General features: G+C 48.0%; 1 protein-coding gene across 1 annotated transcript in view; it reads left to right on the top strand.

Moving 5' to 3' along the window:
• The window catches only part of RFTN1 (raftlin, lipid raft linker 1), a 196258-nt gene that overhangs the window by 131149 nt on the left and 45320 nt on the right, over window positions 1-19789 (top strand). The window contains exons 5-6 of the mRNA XM_080807866.1: window positions 6123-6462; window positions 15000-15203. Coding sequence (XP_080663992.1) covers window positions 6123-6462; window positions 15000-15203 — 544 coding nt within the window. The remainder of the gene's footprint in view (window positions 1-6122; window positions 6463-14999; window positions 15204-19789) is intronic.

Here is a 19789-nt window from a genome sequence, read left to right as displayed (position 1 = left end):
TTTTATAACAAGTTATTTTTTATAACAAGTTGAGACTTTTCATAGAAATAAATTTTTTAAAAAGAAAAAAAAATATTTTTCACATCATAATCTCTGATTTTAAGTTGGGAAAATAGAGTTACTATCAAATTTGTGCTTACTCATTACAGAGCAGTTGAGCGAAGTCTTGGATTGGTTGGTTGAAAATGGTCTTCATTTTTGCTGCCTAAACGAGCAGTGTTACTCCTCTAAGTGTTGGGGGTTTGGTGGTTCTTAACTGTAGCAGAAATAAGAAGGTGGGCGCAGGTATATTTCAGTTTAAACTGGTATCAAACTGAGCATCTTGGCGCAGGCTAGATTACATCCAGTAGAAAGAGTGGTACCATTGAAGGAGCATTGAGATGGGTTTAGGATACTGAGCTCAATCTGGACTTGGCCTGTGATTAGCCCTGGGTAGTTCAGCCAGTCACAGAACTGTCCCAAAGCCTCTTTCCTCTTCTGTAAGGTTTTATTTGGGGCCTAAGATCATGCACATTAATGTTCTTTGTGGAAGCATTATACAATGTTGACAGTTATTGTTTTAATAATCATAGTCATTAGAGAAATTTTTAGGCGTGTGTGTGCCCGTCTGCAGGGAATTCCATAACAAGATGACCTGGGTGTTCGTGATTTGATCTTCCATACTAATTTGACTCCATGCTCATGAGGACCTGGTATGGCTTGGAGAAATGGCAGTGCCCAGCAGCAGAGAATGAGACCCGAAATAAATTGATTTTAGATGTATGGAGAATGGGGGGGGGGAATTCCAGAAACGGGGGTGGGGGATAGATCTGGCGGGCTGTGGTGAGCAGACAGGGTTGGAGAAAGGCAAGAGCTCAGGAAGACGCCTGTGTCTCCAGTGGTGGAGCCAGCAGCTGTGATTATCGGTCGTGTAGGTGTGAACTCCAGAGGAAAGTCACAGCTGGGGAGTCCGAATTTGGGAATAATTAACATGTGACTAGTGACTAAACCCAAGTGAGTAGGGAAGGTCACCAGGGGGAGTACAGAGTGAGGAGACCAGGTGGCTGAGGGTGAAGCCCGACAGATGACAGCTGGTGCCCCCCATTAGTACGCTCAGGAGATTTGCTCAGTAAAGGCTGTGAATGAACAAATGAATAACGGAGTGAATGAGAACCAAACAAGGATCTGTTTAACAAACATAGTCAAATGACTTTAAGAGGAAAAAAAGTGCTGTGCTAGAGTTAGAAGCCCTTAGGGTCTAGCCAAATATTGATCTTTATAAAATCTAAATGAGGTTCCTCTGGTTAAAAAGGACTACTCCCCCCTTCGGGTAAACAATTTGGCAGCCTGTATCAAGCCTTTGAAAAGTTAATATCCCTTGACCCATTAATTCCTCTTCCAGGAATCCACCCAAAGGAAGTAAGCAGAGCTGCAAAGATTTATGCACAAAGATGTTTCATATTCTTGGGACATGAGTTTCTCTGGAACGCTTGGGTTGGAGGTGGGAGGGAAGCATTTAACTTTGGCATCTTTTTAAAAGTTTAGATAGTGTACAGTACTGTGATGCAGGATACAAAATTCTCATTAGTGTTTAAGACAAAAGGCGAGCATTCAGGGGCGCCAGGGTGGCTCAGTGGGTTAAAGCCTCTGCCTTCGGCTCAGGTCATGATCTCGGGGTCCTGGGATCGAGCCCCACATCGGGCTTTCTGCTCAATGGGGAGCCTGCTTACACCACCACCCCTGCCTGTCTCTCTGCCTACTTGTGATCTCTGTCTGTCAAATAAAATTAAAAAAAAAAAAAAAAAAAAGACGAGCATTCAAAGAAATCCCGTGCTTTGCCCTCAGACCTCCATTCTCTGCTCTTGGAGTTGCTACAGTGGGAAAGTTGGAGAATATGCTGGCCTGCAGGGTGAAGCCACAACTTTTGCTGGCATGGCATTCAATGACATCCACGATATGGCCCTTCTGATTTCCAGCCCCCGCCCCCAACTCCTGGCTTCTCCGGTCATGATCCAGAAATGTTCATGTATAGAAGTTACTTCAATATATCAGGCTGTTTCAGACCATCTAGTTTTGCCCATGATAAGCCTTCTTTCTCTATCTGCATTGCCATTCTCCCTTTCCTTCACCTATCTGGTGAACTCCTATTCATCCTTCAAAACCTCCTGCAGATTTGATCCCTAAATAGGTTTTGCCTATCGAATTTGAATGTGTAAAGTGAGGCATACACACTCCAATTCTCTCAAACTCCTCACCTCTTCCTATTGTATTACATTATTTCATTTGTTACAGCCCTGACCTATTAGAAACTTTTCAGCCTCCCCTTTAGGTGGAGATAATCACTGTCATATCTATGCCTGTATATCCATTACTATATTATCATTCTGTATGAGAAATTTGTGGAGTATTTACTTTTTTCAATTATAAAAGTAATATGCATACTCATTAGAAAAAGTTTGAAAAATTACATACTAATAGAAATATTATATAGCTGTCATCATACTATGTCTGTAAGGTTTAGAATCTTGATTTTTTAACATCACATTATAAAATAAGCATTTTTGTGCCTTGCTGGTATAATTGTTTTTAGAATCTATTTACAATAATTAGCTGAATCTTCTTGAGAGCTGGGATTCCTATTTTGTATGCCCAGCAACTAAGTACAATGTTAGTCTGGGCCAGTGTAGGAACTTAATACAGTGTATTGAATTCTGGAACTGAAAAATTCATCAGTCTGCATCTCCACCTTCACTGAGCTCATTCTGGGAATGGAGACATACTTATTCACTCACTATTTATTGTATTCATTCATTCATTGCCCGGGTACTTACTCTACATCAGACATCATTCTAGCACCAGGGACAAAGCCATGCACAAAGCTCTGCCTATGTGACATGTATATTCTAGAAGAGTGATTCTCAAATTTGGGGTACACTGGATTTACTGGAAGCCTTGGTAAAACACAAGTCTCTGGGCCCTACCCTCATGTCATGATTCTGTTATGATCCAGAAATATAAGGTGCTAGGCAAAACCTATTTGGGGACCAAATCTGAAAGAGGTTTTGATTCATGGTTTCTGAGCCAGCAAGGCCTGAGTATTTACATTTCTAACAAGTTCCCAGGTGATGCTGGTGCTACTAATAAGGGACCCCACTTTGGGAACCCCTGGCATAGAGGATAAGTTTGAAGTACAGTAGCTCCAAAGACAAGGGTTGTCTTAATTGTGGGAGAAAGGCACATGTCCGATTAATGCAAAGCCTCTCCAATTTCAAGTCCCAGTAAGGAAGGAGAGGACTGGGATAATGGCCTGTGTCCAGAGTCCTCGCCTCCTTACTCTGGGTGACTGTCAGCCATCTGGGCAGGGTCACAGAAACCTGGGACTGACAAGGAGAGAGGGTAGAGCAACAGTGACAGTTAGGAGTACCTTCTCTGTGCCTCTCCTTCCACACACCTGCCATATGGAATGTCTAATCTTCAGAGCAACTGCAAGAGAAGTATGATTCCCCCAGGTCCCCTGCATTTTATGAGTGAGAAAACTGAGGCCTAGAAAGTTGTGTAACATACTCTGGTTCCAGAGTCTCATACCTCGAGCTCCAAGCCAGGCCTTTTTAGCCTTCAAACCCTGTGACTCAGGCTGAGACTGGCCTATGGTCGACCCTCAGTGGAACCAGCTTTTCAAAATGCTTCAGCAGTCAGAGGTGTCTTGGCTGTGGGTGGGACACCCGTAGCAGGGGTTGGGTGCGAGTGTGGGACCCTGTGCCCACAGGGTCCCTGTTCCTGCAGCGCTGCAGCGAACAGAGAGTCTCGGATTTGCAGTTGGTGAAGGAGTGAGCCACACTCGAGTGTAGGGGCCTGACAGCTGAAACAGAGGTCTGCAGCCTGGGGGGAGATGGCTCACGGTCCTTCCGCTAGGAGCTACATCTGGAAATTATTAATAGTATTTTCTCACATGTGACAATTTGTGGCCGTTAGGTTTCGTTTACTTTTACTACAGGTTTAGTGCCTTGAGAATTTGCATCACATGTTCAAAACTGTAAAAAACCTGTTTCCAAACCCCTTCCGAAGAAGTGTAGGCAAGTCATGTGTGAAATAGTTAACAGATTTAGAAAATTAAGGTCAGAAAAAAGCCATCTCCATCCCCTGCAGTGGGAATGGGAGGTGTCAGTGCGAACATGGCCAGGGTCCCCAGCTCTGACACACACCCGCATGCAGCTGTCCATGGCTACCTGGACCACATCGCTTTGGCTGCACCCCTGTGCTGTAGCCTCCTGTCCTAGCCAGCTAGCAAGGGTTAACAGTATATAAGTGATGTAAGAAAAAAATGTCTCTTCGTTTTCTGTAGAACTGAGGAAGTCACATTTTACTCCATGGTGCTACAGGAGTCCTACAACAAAGTTCTCTGTTCCTTACCTCCAAATTATGCTTCTCTCTTATGGACCTGGCACGTTTCCTCCTTTCATTTGAGATTTGTAAGATCCATTGCTTTGCCTATGTTGCCAGGAAGCTCAGAGTTAGGCTTTGTAGCCAGCAGCTTCCCTTAACCTAAGGTTCTTAGACAGTAATTATCTTCCCCTCTTCTCTTTTGAAAACTTTTGTTACCTGTGTCTTCTTTCAGAAGCTTTCCAAAACAATTTCTAAAAGTAGGTGGGTATCACAGATTAATGGGCGAGAAACGAATTTTCAGAATGGAAAACGGTTTGTTTCATAGAAAGTTTCTTTTTTGTAATGGTCTTTGAAGGATTAAACAGAACAATTTATGGAAAATGCCGAGACAGTTTATGGAAAATGCCTAGTACAGTGCCTGGGACACAGTAGGTCTGCACTAGATGGTAATTTCTCCTATTGTCATTATTTCTAGCACAGGCTAGATTTTATAGAAAGACTGGACTGTACATTTGTAACTGCTCTAGATTGCTTTCCAGAATATGCAGTGCTGAACTAAAGTGACCTTTGGCTATAAGTTAGGGTTGTTCATCCAAGGAGGCCTGCCGCGGCTTGGTATTCTCTTAGAGAGAGTAGCTCCATGCTGGCATTTCTTACTAATTCTCAAATGATGGTGGATGATCGCTGCAGAAGCCTCAAGATTTTCTGAGGTCATCCACTCAAGGGTTGGTGACTAAGACTTATAAAACTCTGAGGTCTTCACTTCCTGATTTAATTGTAAAGTGACCTGAGCATCCTTGCCCAGAAAGTCCCCTAAAGCCGATTTCCTAGTTTGGAATGGCTCTTGCTTGATTTTATTTGGCTACTCTTTTCCATTTTTCTTTCCCTTGTGATTATTAAATTCAGTTGCCAGGGGTATTTGTCAGGGAGGGAAGTGTTAAAGTGCCTCGGTACTCTGCGTGGCCATTAGCCCCCCCATCTTGGGGGCTCAGGAAATGAGAAGCAAGTTCCCTGTGACCGGGACTGGATGGTGTGCACCATGGCTTGGAGACTCATGAGTCTGCCCAAGCAACACCTGCAGGTTGCTTTTTTGGGTGGTTTTTGGGTGCCTTTGGCAGAGGCGGAGAGCACCACGGAGCAGGTGTCAGTCAGATTTCCCCACTGTGGGGAACATGCACACCAGCTTTCATGCGGTGGTGATTTTCCCCACCTCCGCCCTTCTCTGCCAAAACCATTGTTGAAAAGAGGAAGCTCTTTGGGTCATAAAATGTCATCTGGTAGTTAGTATATGGCTGTATAGACCTACTGGATTACACAGTAGCCTAATTGGCAGGAAGTAGGTGATTCATCAGAAAAAAATAATAATAATGAAAAAAACAAACTCTTACCAAAATGAACTTCCTCTTTCAAACCCTTTGTTCCAACTCATCCTTTAGTACCTTCTTACAACCTCTTAGAAAAAAAAATAACCAACAGGGGACTAATGTAGTATTTCAAAGAAAGGGAATCTCAGCCCTGTCTAGCCACATGCTTCATAGTTAAAAAGCGTAAGCCCCATGCCGTCTGTCCCCAGTGGGACCAGCCTTAGGGTGTGGCCGCTGCCTAGAGGGGACATGGACATCTGCCACCTTGAGAGATTTCATGTCAGAGACTGAAACAGCCACAGACGTCTTCAGTGAGGTGTTTTGGATGCTGCACACGGCCCACCTTTGATAGAACATTCCATTCACCCAGTCCCTTTCATTTTGTTTGCCTCGCAGGTCCAAGAGGCTGCAAGTCAGGGCCTGAAATTCGTGGGTGTCATACCTCAGTATGGTTGCCCTGGGAAGTCAGCAGGCAGCAGCCCCCCAGCGGACACCAGAGCTGCAGAAAAGGAGCCAGACAGGTGCGGGGAGGACGAGAACCCCGGGGCTCCAGCGGGGACAGACAGCGGCCAGGAGCCAGGCCAGGGCCCTGGAGGGGAGACGCCCATTGCCGAGCAACCCAGCTCGCCCTCTGGAGAAGGGGAAGGTGCAGAACTGTCCCCACACGGGGTGAGCAAGACTCTGGATGGGCCAGATGGTGACCTGTTGGAAGTGCATGAGGAACCGCTCTCGGGAAGTAAGTATGTCAACACAGGGACTTTTGACCCACTTACAGAGAGCCTAACAGCTTTCCAGTAATCCCCACGGCATTTTAGGAAAAAGAAATGGAATGAGAGTGTACAGACAGCAGTCCATCACAGGAGAATCTGAAATTTTCTGGGCCTCCTGACTCTGGTGGCTTACAGATGTCATGACTTCTGGGAGAACAGGACTACATGAAATTGACTTGTGGTGGCTCCAACATGTCACATCTGAAGTGGATTCTAGGACTCGAGGGATTTTATCCCTGCGCTCTTGCACTGCCCTTGAACGACCCCACTCCTCGCACAGGAAGTGTTCATGTGCAGGGCACCCATGCAGAATCGATGCTCCACTTTCGGTCTGTTCGTTTTGAATGTCCACCCAGAGCGAGAAATCCAGAGAGCCAGTTTGGAGGACGAATTGGGCAGGGAACTGGTGATTCAGCTCACTCGGCTGTAAAAAACCAGGTTTCAGGGAGTGTGTCTAGTTGACAGGCCCACACTGTGGAGGGAATACTGCCACGGAGAGACCACCAATGCGTGAATCCTCTTACGTTGTAGCGGCTGTTAGAGCGTGCACATTAGCGTGGCCGTTTCAGATAACAATATAACAACAATGATAGTGACCACCGGTTAGTGGTACCTCCTGTACACCAGGCCCTGCCCCAGTAAGCACCTCACATGACTGATCTCCTAGTTCTATCTATATCACTGCGATGTGGGCTGCTGTGGTATCCTTGTCCATTGTACAGCTGAGTAAACTGAGGTTGGGAGAGTACATCTTCACCCAGGCTGGAAACTGGCAGAGCTGGTCTGTGAGCCCAGCTGCCTTAACCACCATCCCTTCATGCCTCTCTGCGTGGACTCCCCTCTGTGATACTCTCATACACCAGTAAGATTCACTGAGGCCTTCAGTTTATGGTGAGTGAAGTTTCTCTCCATTTCCCTGTCATTCCCTTTCTTCTTTCTCCAGAAAATCTAGCATCCAGCCATTTCCAGCCACTTCCTGAGAGCCAAGCACTCGTAGGAGCTTCGTGGCCTCCTCCAGCCTTAATAAGGTGCACAAGCAACAAGACTGCCAGGAGACCCCCAGGCCTTAGGAGGCCTTTCTTCTTAGCCTTAACCTTCCTGGTTAACGTTATTACTCATTTACTGAGTCTTGAAATTAGCCTCTTATTTACTTATTTGTTTGAGAGAGAAAGACAGAGACAGAGAGCAGGGAGAAGAGTAGAGGGAGAGGGACAAGCAGACCCCTTGCTGAGAACAGAGCCTGACCGAGGGCTAGATCCCACGACCCTGAGTTGATGACCTGAGCTGAGATCAAGAGTTGGATGCTTAACTGACTGAGCCACCCAGGCGGCCTGAAATTAGCCTCTTATTAATGATGAGGAACAGTTTATGCTTTGAGAGTAGAATAGAAGGTGGAACAGTTTATTTTATTATATTAGGTCAGTACTTCTTGAAAAGGAAGTTGTGGGTTGGTTCGTTCTGGGCTTATTTACAAAGTTGATTTAGAGGGGGAGATTGGCACTGCCTCCATTCTGGGATATATTGTGATAGTTGTTTAATCAAGGCCCAGATCCTTCTTAAATATGTACTAAAGTGGGGCTCTTCATTTATGAAACATTTTACACAGTTAGAGGTAGACTTCTCCTTCCTCCAGAGTAGCTGAGACCCTGGCATGCCTCCTGATGAATGTCTAAATCTTGTTCCGGAAACCATCTTCTTACTGGTGTTGGGCTAGATGTGTTGGTCTGAATCCCCAGGAAGAAGATAGTCCTCCTTGGAGGAGCATGCAAGGGTGAGGGCTCAGGGCAGGCATAGGCCCTCTAGGAGAAAAGAGTAGGACTCATTGAGAGGCAGGTAGCACTGTGGTTAAGAACCTAGACTCTGGGGACGCCTGGGTGGCTCACTGGATTAAGTGTCTGCCTTCAGCTCAGGTCGTGATCCCAGGGTCCTGAGATTAAGCCCCATGTTGGGCTCCCTTCCTTCTCCCTCTGACTCTCTCCCCTGCTGGTACTCGTGCTCTCTCGCTCTCTCTCAAATAAATAATAAATAAATAATCTTTGAGAGTCTAGACTCTGCTTACATTCATTCCATTTGCCATCTTCTCCTTAGGCAGTCTTGGGCAAGTTATCCTCCTTTGCCTCAGTTTCTTACCCTGGAGAATAGAGACAGAACAATAGTTTCTTGTTGAAAGGTTAAGTGAGGGAGACATTTAAGGCACTCAGCACTGCTCGACTCTAAGTGTGAACGATTACCACTGGCACACAGGCTCAGTAGCCCCGCCCACGGACCTCTGCCTCTGCACGGAGCCCTGGCTTGGAGAAAGGAGGGCGTCAATACTGAAGTACCCCTCAGGGCTTTTCTGATCTTTCCTGCTCCAGAATCGACCTTTCTCTGAGCCAGCTTCTGGACTTCCTGCCCTCTGTGGTTGACCCAAGGGAAAATTCACTGGGGAGAATTTTCCTAGGACCATTTCCCCCACATGCTCTCCTGGGGCTGTTTGCCTCCCTTAGGCAGAGACCCCTCCATTGCTGAACACACAGAGCCCTTCAACACAGGCGGGGTCTTGGCCTGTGTCTCATTTCTTCAAGACCCTGTTCTCTACTAGCAGACCAGATCCTGCTGAAGAATGATGGGTTAATGCGTGTCTGGAGGTGGTCAGCCCAATAGTGGATGGAATTTTGGGCCTTGGAGGCTGAGAAGTACACCACTTTAATCTCACTCAGTGGCAGCTGGCTGTCCGTTGTCTACACACGACTGGGCCTTATCTGTCTACTCAGGAGGCCACAGGTCTCTGAAATTTTGGCAGCTCATTGCTATCCTTTATTCCTTGTTGTGTGGCATGAATGAGCCCCTGGACTTGCTTCATCAGTTCACGAACATACAGGTGTTACTGGTACACATACATGGCCTCATGGGGGATGGGCAGATGACAGTCATGATGGTGGCAGCTCTGGCTGAAACGGTCTAAGTTCTTCCGATGGGCCATTTTGATGGCGCCTCACAATAGCTTTATGATGGCGGACACTATTATGAAGCCCATCTTGCAGATAAGGAAAGTCACCGTCTATGCCCTCACATAGTGAAATTTTATCTCCTAGCTTGAGCACCCAGCCTCCCCAAAGGCCGGACATGCTGAGGCCCTGTCAGCATTGGGCATGGCCTTCACCTGACCCCAGCCTCTCTTGTCAGTCTCTTTCCTGAGAAGTCTTACCGTTTCCTTCCACCATCACCCTGTGCCCCGCGTCCCCTCAGCTTCCCCTCCCTGCTGCTTGCTCAGCTTTCAGCTTGCCTTTCTCTCAGGGCCCCCTAAGGAGGGTGAAGTGTTTTTACTCCTCTTTCTGCCAGGTGGGCTTAAATAGGCAATCACAGCAAGACAATTAAAAAAAATCCAGAGGGAGTCTCCCTCTTTCCCCCTCCTTCCCCTCGTTTAATTTATTTCCTTTATAGGAGGCCTAGGGGAGCAGGTCTAGGCTGCAACTGCTCCCATAAGGCTCACCAGCAAATTCGCCATCCAGACATGCGGCAGGCCACCCTCCCCATCCCCGTGGGCTCTTGAACGGCTGCTCTGGTCCAGAGGTTCTGCTCCCCTTGCCCATGCAGGTCCCTCTGGAGACCAATCATGAGGTCCTCTTCCTGATCACTGACTTTTCTTTTCTGGTCCTGGAGAATTATCTTGCATGCAGAGATCCCCCGAGCGGGTGCAGGAACAGCCCGGGGCCTCACTCCTAGACACTGCCATTCCCACACTTGCCCCTGCCTTATGGTGAACACACAGCACCCCCCATAGCTCTGCTCAGAAGAGCACAAATGGCCCCTTGTGATGCATTTCTGTTGATAGGGAGCATGCTTTCTTCATCTGTAATCATCAGTCCAGGCGGGGAAGGCCAGTGCAGGGAAAGGTTAGGAAGGCGTCCCCAGATGTCCACCTGTCACTTCTCTCCTGGCTGGCAGCATTCCTGTCTGTCCTTTGCTCAGCATCTCTGTTGCAACATGTTCAGTCAGAGAAAAAAGGAGGCCAGGAAGGTCCACACAAGTTCAGATTGTTCTCACCATCCCTGAGATAATAATCGAGCATCTTCCAAGTGCTGTCCTTCCTATCCTATGCCTAGCCACTTAAAATGCTTAGAAATGCCAGCCAGAAACCTCAGCCAGTGACCTCAGCTGTATTTCTCGGCTGAGGAGTTTTTATTCAGTAGGCCTCCCTGTGCAGCCAGCTCACTGTGTGGGGAGGGAGAGGTGGTGTCCTCCTGAGTCTGGCCTTTCTGGTGTGTAGCCACCCCCCATCCCACACTGAGCCAGTGCCCTCCCCTCCCCCACCCCCGTGCCCCCAGGATGGTTCTAGCCTATGGTTCTGCCTCCTCCCAGATCTGCCACCTGCCACCATCTTCTTGACCTTTCACTCAGTCCATTAACAAATAGCTATTGAGCTCCCACCCATGCTCAGAGGCTCCTGCTTTCTGTGTACTGATGAAATTAGCCTCTTGTTAGATCTGGAAACAGCCCAAGTTTTGGGGTTGGAAAGACTCTTGGCTTTGCCACTTTCCAGCTTGTGATGTCTGGGGGATCCACTCAAGGTTTCTAGGCACAGAACCCATGCTGCCCCTCGTGTGGGCTGGGAGAGTCGCATGAGATGGTGGAGGTCAAAGTGCCCGTGGCTACCGCTGTCCTTGCCAGGGGCTTCCCATGGAATGCTGTGTATGCTGCAGTTCCCCTGCTTTGTCCGCACAGACGGGCCGCACCCAGGCCCAGAGGGGCCCTGCTTGTCCTACCCACGCCTGACAGAAGTCTGAAGCAGTTTCTCTCAGATTCAGGAATCTGGATGGGCTCCAGGCCCTTCTGCCCTCTTGTCGCACCACAGAGTCCACAGCCCTGCTTGCCAGTGCAAACCTTTTGTCTGAGCACCCCCACCCCCCCTGCCTGTGACCTCAGCAGATCTTAGCCCCTGTTTAGTCCAGCTACCAGGTCAGGTCTGACTCCCACATGTTTCTTCCCACCCAGGCAACTCGCCAGCTTCCTCCTCCACCCACTCTAACCCTTGAAGCCCCGTGCTTTAAACAGATGCTGAACTCTCTCTTCCCTCCAGCCTGGAGGTCTCTTAGAAGACCAGGACCCAACCAGCTTGCCTGCTCCCTGCCAATCACAGGGTCTCTGGGGCCTCACTTGCAGACAGACTGCAGACTTCCACCCCGTGCCTAAATCCCCACTGCCTGGCGTGGGCCTCAGAACTGGCATCTTCCCTCTTTCCTTCCTGCTCCTGAGGAGCTTAGTAAGGCGGTGGCGGGCCTGGCTGTCAGGCTGGAAGCGCCCAGGAGGCCCCATGCCTCTCCTCCTTCCCTAGCATGTTGCACTTGTCAGGTTCAAGTCAATCCGGCAAAAGTGTATGTATCCCCTATCATTATTACAGGGACTTTTCTGCACATGGGGGATCTAAATAGCATGAGGCAAGCCCCCCTTGTGTGAGGGAGAAAGAGACAAGAAGACAAATAAAAATCCAAGTCAAGACAGTCCTGATGCTCCTCGGATGCTCTGCCAGACCAATTCTTTAGCTGTTCTCAGAACGTTCTCAGAAACAATGCTTTCCCCCCTCCTTTGGGACTTTCTGTCCCATGTCTGGAAAAATCTTCCAGCTGGGGTCACGGCAGAGTCACAGAGCAACTGAGAAAATTTAAACAAACTTGGGACTTCTATTTGGAACCCTCGGTGCCTGCCCATGTGATGATGTGTGCTGGAGAATCAGAATATTAAAACATCAAAGGGCATCATTTGGGGACAGTTCTGTTGACCGGTTTCCATGTGAGTAGTGAGAGGATTGTGGCCAAGGATCCAGCAGGAGAGGGGAGTTAACTGAAGGGTTACGCATCTGAAATCAGGTTTCTCCCAATATTTCATCGCTACTCATGCTTTGGAGGCTCCTGAGTCCAGCAGCATTTCCTTCCCTTCCTGACAAATTTATTTCTGTCTCTGGCTTCGGCCCTCTTCCCTGGGGAGGATCCCGATGGGAGAGCTGGGACACGGTCAGCCCCGTGCTGTCTACCTCGTCTGGCAGGCTCTGCCTTCCCTTCACGTCCAGCAGCCCCCACTTCCCCTTTCGGCCTTCCCCTTTTTTCTGTTTCATTACGCGTTTGGGAAAGTTGTGTTTCTGTCTTGCCGTGTGAGTGGGGAATCCTTGTGGGTGATGAAGTGTTGTCATGTGTTTTTGGACTTTGGCCGTGGTCAGATTCCCCACTCGCCTCTCCCCTGTAGGGGCTATGGTTTCTTTTTCTTTTTAATCTCTCTATACGTTTGTGCTTGACCAGAGCAGACTGTAGTGATTGGTGCTCTGGCCCACGCTGGGGGTCACCTGAGGACAGCTGTCCTAGCCTCCGCCTGCAAGCGTTCTCTGGAACGAGAACACGCCCCTGCAGGCCAGACACCCCCAGGGAATTCGTACCTCAGGAGTGGCCCTCAGTTCCTGAGGATAAATGCCCAGGCTTCCTTGCCCCTTGGGAAGGCAATCTGAGGTATGTTCTGTCCAGGGTCTTAGGGGGCCCTGTTAACTGAGCCCCAATTGCTACAGCAGTAACCTGCTCATTAAGGCACCCTTCACTGGCTTTCCTCTCTTCCCTATTTCCTACCCCTCCTCCCTCGCTGTATTTCCTGGGATCACGTCCCAAATAAACTACTGGCACTCAAAACTTACAGGGTTTGCTTTGGAAGAAATCCAAATAAAGTCAGGGACTCACTAAAGCATTGCTTATCCTCTTGCCTTTAGTAGCTGTGGCTTTTATTTGAACCCCTAGCACCTAAGCACTGGAGAAGGCCTGATTCTGTAGTTCATATCCTGTCTCCCTTAGTGCCAATCTGTTGCTTGATTTCCCCACCATTTCTTTGCATGACTCCATTCCTCAAGTGTGTATTTCAAAGTCATGAATATAGTCCAGTGATTACCACCTCCGTACACCAAGACCTAATTTCTTGTGCGAAAACATTTACTGGCTAGAGGTGGCTTCCTGAGTCAGGCAAGTGGACTGCGAAATGTAATTGGAAGTGGGGATCATAAATAGGCCAAGATTCAGTTGCTTAAAATCCAGGTGGCCACTTTTAAAGATGGGCAGCTCTCTTTCCTAATTGGTTCTATACAATGGAGACCCTGAAATGGTCCCCCCGCTGGCTTAACTCTTGCTGGTGACAAAGGGTCATGGCCTGGCATTGCTCCTGAGGGATCTTGGCTGATGTTTGCTCAGATGGAGCTGTAAAAGACTTCCTTTGCCCGGAACACAATACCTATTGGGATAATTTTAGCTGTTGTGTGGATGGACATATTTGGTGTTAATGTGCCTCATCATTCCTTCTGTGTATAGCGACCGGTCGCTGCTTCCCTGATGGTCATGAAGCAGATGTTCCCTTTAAAATTCATTTACTTAAATGAAGGAAAGCGATTGTGCTTAAACTAATAATAATGCAGCTAGTGTTTGGATACGACAGAATCGTGAGATACTGAAATATGGTGGGAGACTGCATCCCAGAAGGTGGGTCAGGGCCAGGTCTCTCCTGCAGGGAGCATGAGTGTGCTTTGTCCTTTTTGTTCATGTCAACCGTTGTTTACGACTTTTAAAATATTTCTTTGAAAGAAGGGTGGGGATGTTCTTATTATTCCAGTAGATATTTTTGGAAACCCAAGCGTACTCCTGACTAGACTGTGTGAGCAAAGCTTTTTAGGCTGGGTAAACTCCGATTGCTTGACTACATGAATAACGCAAAAATAGACCTTCGAGACTTGGATTGAAATTTCAGGTAATCGTTCCTCGAGGCTGGTGCCGCTCGCTCGTGGCCAGCAGCACGTACGGCCGGCGTGGGGCAGCTGCCGGCTGATCGTGAGCATTGATTTTTGAAGAACTGAGCTGTAAATGAAGGAGGGAAAAGCTCAGAGCCCCACTCCCAGTGCCATCTACCTACCACTCCAGGCAAGAACCCCCATTTACGGGAACATATTTATTTTTACATATCAATGGTGTGTTTTTGATGTACTTGATTAAATATTATGGTTTCGGCCCCAGGAAGCACCACTGCAGTTTATAAATAGGAGTTCAGGGGTGTACAAGGTTCCTGGAATTAAAGCAGTATTTTTATTCTTATGTGCCTCTGTCTCTTCACCTTTTTTTAAAGGACCAACTGTCACCCAAATACGTCCACTTTTTTCCCCCCAAAACACTTTTGTATGAGTTTCTTGAAATGTCCCCAATGTCTTCACAAACACCTCACTGTACAAACTGATCCCAGATAACAGTTGTTCATCCTCCTATGCCAGATTCAAAACCCACGTACCCCCCGGAAGCTCAGTCTTTGACGTACATGTCATTTTCAAGGCTCCCTAATGTACAGTTGGAATCAGGTTTTATTATTCGGCAAAGGTGCAACCTAACAGAGAGTTTACCTTTGAGAACGTTTCTCCAGGCTCCTAAGAGATTCCCTACTAGACCCAAGGAGGCAGGTTTTTATCACTGTTTGACCTCTTCTCTCCCACCTCCTTTACAAATCCCAACAGAAATGGAGATCCTCGCCCTTTTCAACAAACCGAAGAGCCATCAGAAGTGCCGCCAATACTATCCTGTCAGCATTCCTCTCCGCGTCTCTAAGAACGGCCAGACGGTGAGCGGTTTGGATGCCAACTGGTTGGAGCACATGAGTGACCACTTCCGGAAAGGAGGCATGCTGGTGAATGCCGTCTTCTACCTTGGCATGGTCAATGGTATGGAAGTTACAAACCTTGGGCGGCCCTCACCACCTCTGCTTCTCTTTTCCTCTTAGCCCGTCTTCAGAGCCTGCCCCATTCAGATGGCCCCGCAGCTGATAAATTCGCTGCATTTGATTTCTAATTCACACAAAATCCACCCCCGGTGCTCCCTGAACCTCCCTAGGAATCGGCCAGGTATCTTCTGAAATGACAGAGAAATGGAAGTGATTCTGTGTTTTTGATGGTGGCCTCAATCCACGTTGTTTTTAAAGGCTTTTAAAAAGATGATTTCACATTTGTTAATTGCCCCCTGGGGTCATGCCGCACACCCCCTGCCCAAGTGCAAATTGTTTGTAAACACTATTGCCTTGGAAGTAGCAGTAGCAGCACCCCGGATTAACCCTGAGAAGTGAATCAAACTGCTTTGTTTCTGTAAGCTCTGTAGAAAAACACATTGTCTCTGGGTCTCCTGGCACCCGGTACCCCCTCCTCAGTAATGATCTCTTTCTGGGGGAGGCTGCCTGGAGTGCTTTGATTGATGGCCGCTCTTCTAAAGCAGAGAGTGTGTGCCCACAGTGGGGAAGGGTGTCAGGCAAAGAAAGGGTTTGGGGTGAATACAACAGCAAGTTGAGTCACTAGGGTGCATCAGAGCTGGGAGGCTGTTTGGGGCGTGGGGCCAACATCCTAGCAGGTAAGGATCCTGAGGGCTGCCTGTCAGTAGGATTCCCAAGTGAAGCCTAACACCAAATATGTTGATCCCAGCAAAGGCTGGCAGGGGCATTGATAGCACCGTGTCTTGGTTGTAGAGCAGTTTTCTCTCCAAGAATTAGCAGGGTCAGTAACAGAGGTTTGGAGTCTACATTATTTGCAATCCTTGAAATGCCAGCAAACATCTGTGGAAGAGACATCAGTCTTAATTCTGAAGGTACATGCTTTAAATCATTGGAAGCCTTGCAACATCGTACAGCACAGACAGATCTTAATTTTGGATGCGAGTCCCTTATTCTTATCCACATGTCAATATCTCATGTTAACATATTAATACAATAGCAGCAGGCATTGTAAGTATAAGGGGCCGGAACCATTTGCGGAATGGATAAATGATATAAGAAACGTGGCAGGCTCATTAAGAATACCTGTCAAGTATCACGATCCAGCAGAACTTTCTATGATGATGGGAACGTTCCATATCTGTGCTGTCCCATATGGTAGCCACCAGCTACATGTGGCTATTGACCACTTCAAAGCACATGAATGCAGGATAAGTTACTTTATGTGCTTAGTGGCTAGTTGCATATGAGTGCGATTCTAGAGTATACATTTCATTAAGGCAACTAATGAAGAGCCAATGTGGTTCTCTGGTGGCAAGGTTGGTAGCATTCCTCTGTAGGAGAAGGCCTTCCCTGGGTGCTTGCGAAGGCCCTGGAAGCCAGAGAACATCACAGTCTGTTTTGAGATGCACCATAAAACACCAGTGGCCTCTACTCCGGGCAGATGTTTACAGCCCTGATTCACTGGCCTTAGGGGAGGTCAGGGAGGAGCCCCTTGGCCTCCTGCAGGGACGCCCCATCACCCATCTTGGGTGGTGCCAGTGATTCCTTTTATCTCCCCTCAGGCCCATAGAGGCTCTCTGAGGCCACACGCCCTTCTACATTTCTCCCTGGGAAACTGATGGTTAGTTGTACTAACATCTTAAAGATGTTCAGTGACTCACTGAACACAGCAGCTACACAGGCAGTCCCGCTTTGGAGAATTCGGGTGTCAAAAGGGAAATTTTCTCTGGTCCTGCTGCCCGGCATGTCTGGGGCAAGCTGAGGACAGCTCGAAAGTTCACGATGCCGTTTATCATCTTTTGGGCCATTACGGCTTTGGCAACCAAGACGGCTCCCTACTCCCTTCTCCTTCCCTATTCTCTGACCTCAAGTCCAGAAACACAGATAATTCATAAGAGTTTTTTTCTTCAGATTTGACTTAAGAGTTTGAAATGCTGTTATATCCTCCCTTGGCTTTAGCCGCGTGAAATCCAGCCCTTCTGCCTGGAAAACAGAACATGAAATTTCCCCTGGCAAACGCAGCTGGAAGCCGAGCCCCAAGCCTGTGGCCTGTCTACAGCTCCCCAGCAGCTGCCCGGCTCGGTCTCGGGGAATGGCTGCAAAATTCTCAGAACAATATTTATTTATTTATTTATTTATTTATTTATTTTTTTTTTTAAAGATTTTATTTATTTATTTGTCAGAGAAAGAGAGGGAGAGAGAGCGAGCGAGCACAGGCAGAGACGGAGGGAGAAGCAGGCTCCCCGCCAAGCAAGGAGCCCGATGTGGGACTCGATCCCAGGATGCCGGGATCATGACCTGAGCCGAAGGCAGCTGCTTAACCAACTGAGCCACCCAGGTGTCCCAGAACAATATTTATTTAAACCCACTCAAAATTCAAATGCAATTTCACCCTGTATGTTTCTGATGGGAGGGGGATGTGACTTAGGAGCCATGCTCAGTGGGTTAGAGTGTTTCTGCTCTGGAAGAGGCCAAGGTTTCCGTGGGCCAGGGATAAAATACACATATGCTGTTTTCCCAGAATTTAAAAAAAAAAAAAAAAAAAGCAAGCGGGTCATAATTCTAAAAAGGAACCTATTTCTAATAAGATAATTAGTGTCCTTACAATAAACGTGGCAGAGTTGGAAGCACATCTTTAAGCTGTTTGCCATCTGGAAAAACACCAGTCTTGATTCTTAAATGGATATTTGTACTCTGAAATATTTTCCAGAGTCATAAAACTCATGAGAACTTTGTCCCATAAACAGGATGATGTCTTAGCCTGAATTATTCAGTTAGGACTCTAGCTTCTGTTTTCAAGCCTTTACCCCTTAGGACATGGAAAAACTTGAACAGTCCTTAAATCTGGGCCTTTGCTGAGTCTAGGACTCCTCTCCTGGGGTCAGTTATGAAGACTTAAAAGCACCAGGTATCTTGGGCTGGGTAGACTGTGCCCTTGGGGCCTGGTAAGCCAAAACACAGACAAAAGGGAAGCATAATGATGCTAATGGACACCTAGCAATTACTCTGTGCTCGTCCTGGTCTAAGCAGTTCAAACATAGGAACTCATTTAATCCCCATAACTCAGTGAAGCAGATACTGTTGTTATCCCTGTGACACAGCTATGGAAACTAAGGCACAGAGTGGTTAAGGCATTGCAAAGTTTAGTAAGTGGCAAGGAAGTAGTACGAAGGAAGAAGGGTCAGGGAAGGGAAAAGAGACATGGGGAGAGGGTAAAAGAGGTGACCATGTTGGCAAGAGTCTAGCCTCCCAGGGAGGGCTTGGGTGGCCCTTGGGAAGGGAGGGAGCTCCAGTCACCTTTAGGGTAGTAGCAGGACCTGGGTTCCCAGCCCCCAGTGTGAATGAGTGCAGGGGTGGGTCAGACAGCCAGGCAGACAGGCACACAGAACACCACCCTGTCAGACAAAGGCCCGAATCTCTGCTTCCAGAGGGTGGGAGAGGCGGGGAGTGGAGTCCTTCTGCTGTTGATGAGGAGTCAGGTGGGTACCCCCAAGGGGAAGGTCAAGGTGGAGCTGGGTGCCCACCATTTGAAGACCCACCCAGGAGCCTGCTTTTTGCCAAGGGCCTCCAGGCTGACAGAGTCCCCTGCTGCGATCATTGGCCACCGACGCTACTGCTGCCACCATCCACTCTCCTTGCCCACCCTGACCCTCCCTTAGTCCCCTGGCTGGCCCTGTCCTTGCTCTGCATTCTTCGTTCTACCCTTGCCCTATCCTCGTCCCCACCTCCCCCTACCCTTGTGCCGTGCTCCCTTGGCCTTGTCCTGACTCTCCTTCCCCTACTCCCCCGGCCCTCTCCTCCCCCTCTCCTGCCCCTCCCCCTCAGTCCTTATATCTCTAGCAGTATCATCCTTACCCACCGCACACTCAGATGTTTTCAGTTGTTTCCAACATGTCCTTTGTAGCAGGTGATTCAAACCAGAATGCAGTCCACTAGCATGCGCTGCGTACGGTGACCACGGCCTCACTTCTCTTTGATATAGAAGAGTCATTTCTTGATGACCCTCACTGCTTGAAATAAAGCCAGCCTCTCACCCTGCAGAATGTCCTGCATTATGTGTCAGGTCGCTGCCTTGTGATGTCATCTACCTAATTCTTTTACCCTCTATATCCGGCAAACTGGTGTTTAGTTCTAAGGCCTTCCTAAATTAAGCGCTGTGACTGCAGCACATTCCAGACGATGCTGAGTTTTACCCGCTGCACCTCATCGGGAGACACAATATACCTAGATGTCTCTCCATGGCTGTCCTTTTGAAAGATTGTCTTCCCCAAGACCGTCCCTGATGCCCCAGCCACATCTAAATCCAAATGGCATTTGGTCTTTTGGCATCTTTCTTGATGCCTAGCATAACCTACATTACTTTATATTTGCAAGATACACATGTAAAAAAGTACCTGTTTCAAATAAAATGCACAGTGAGATACATGTTTTATACAGACGTACTTACAAGCCCTCGGGTGAGTTCTGTATCCCATCCTTCTGAGCACCACGCACCGTATACAGAAGGTGATCGATAAAAGCTTCCGGATGATGTTTGGTGATGCCGAT

Source organism: Martes martes, assembly GCF_963455335.1.
Source record: "Martes martes genome assembly, chromosome: 1".
Classification (NCBI taxonomy): domain Eukaryota; kingdom Metazoa; phylum Chordata; class Mammalia; order Carnivora; family Mustelidae; genus Martes; species Martes martes.
This window is presented reverse-complemented; position numbering and strand designations above follow the sequence as displayed.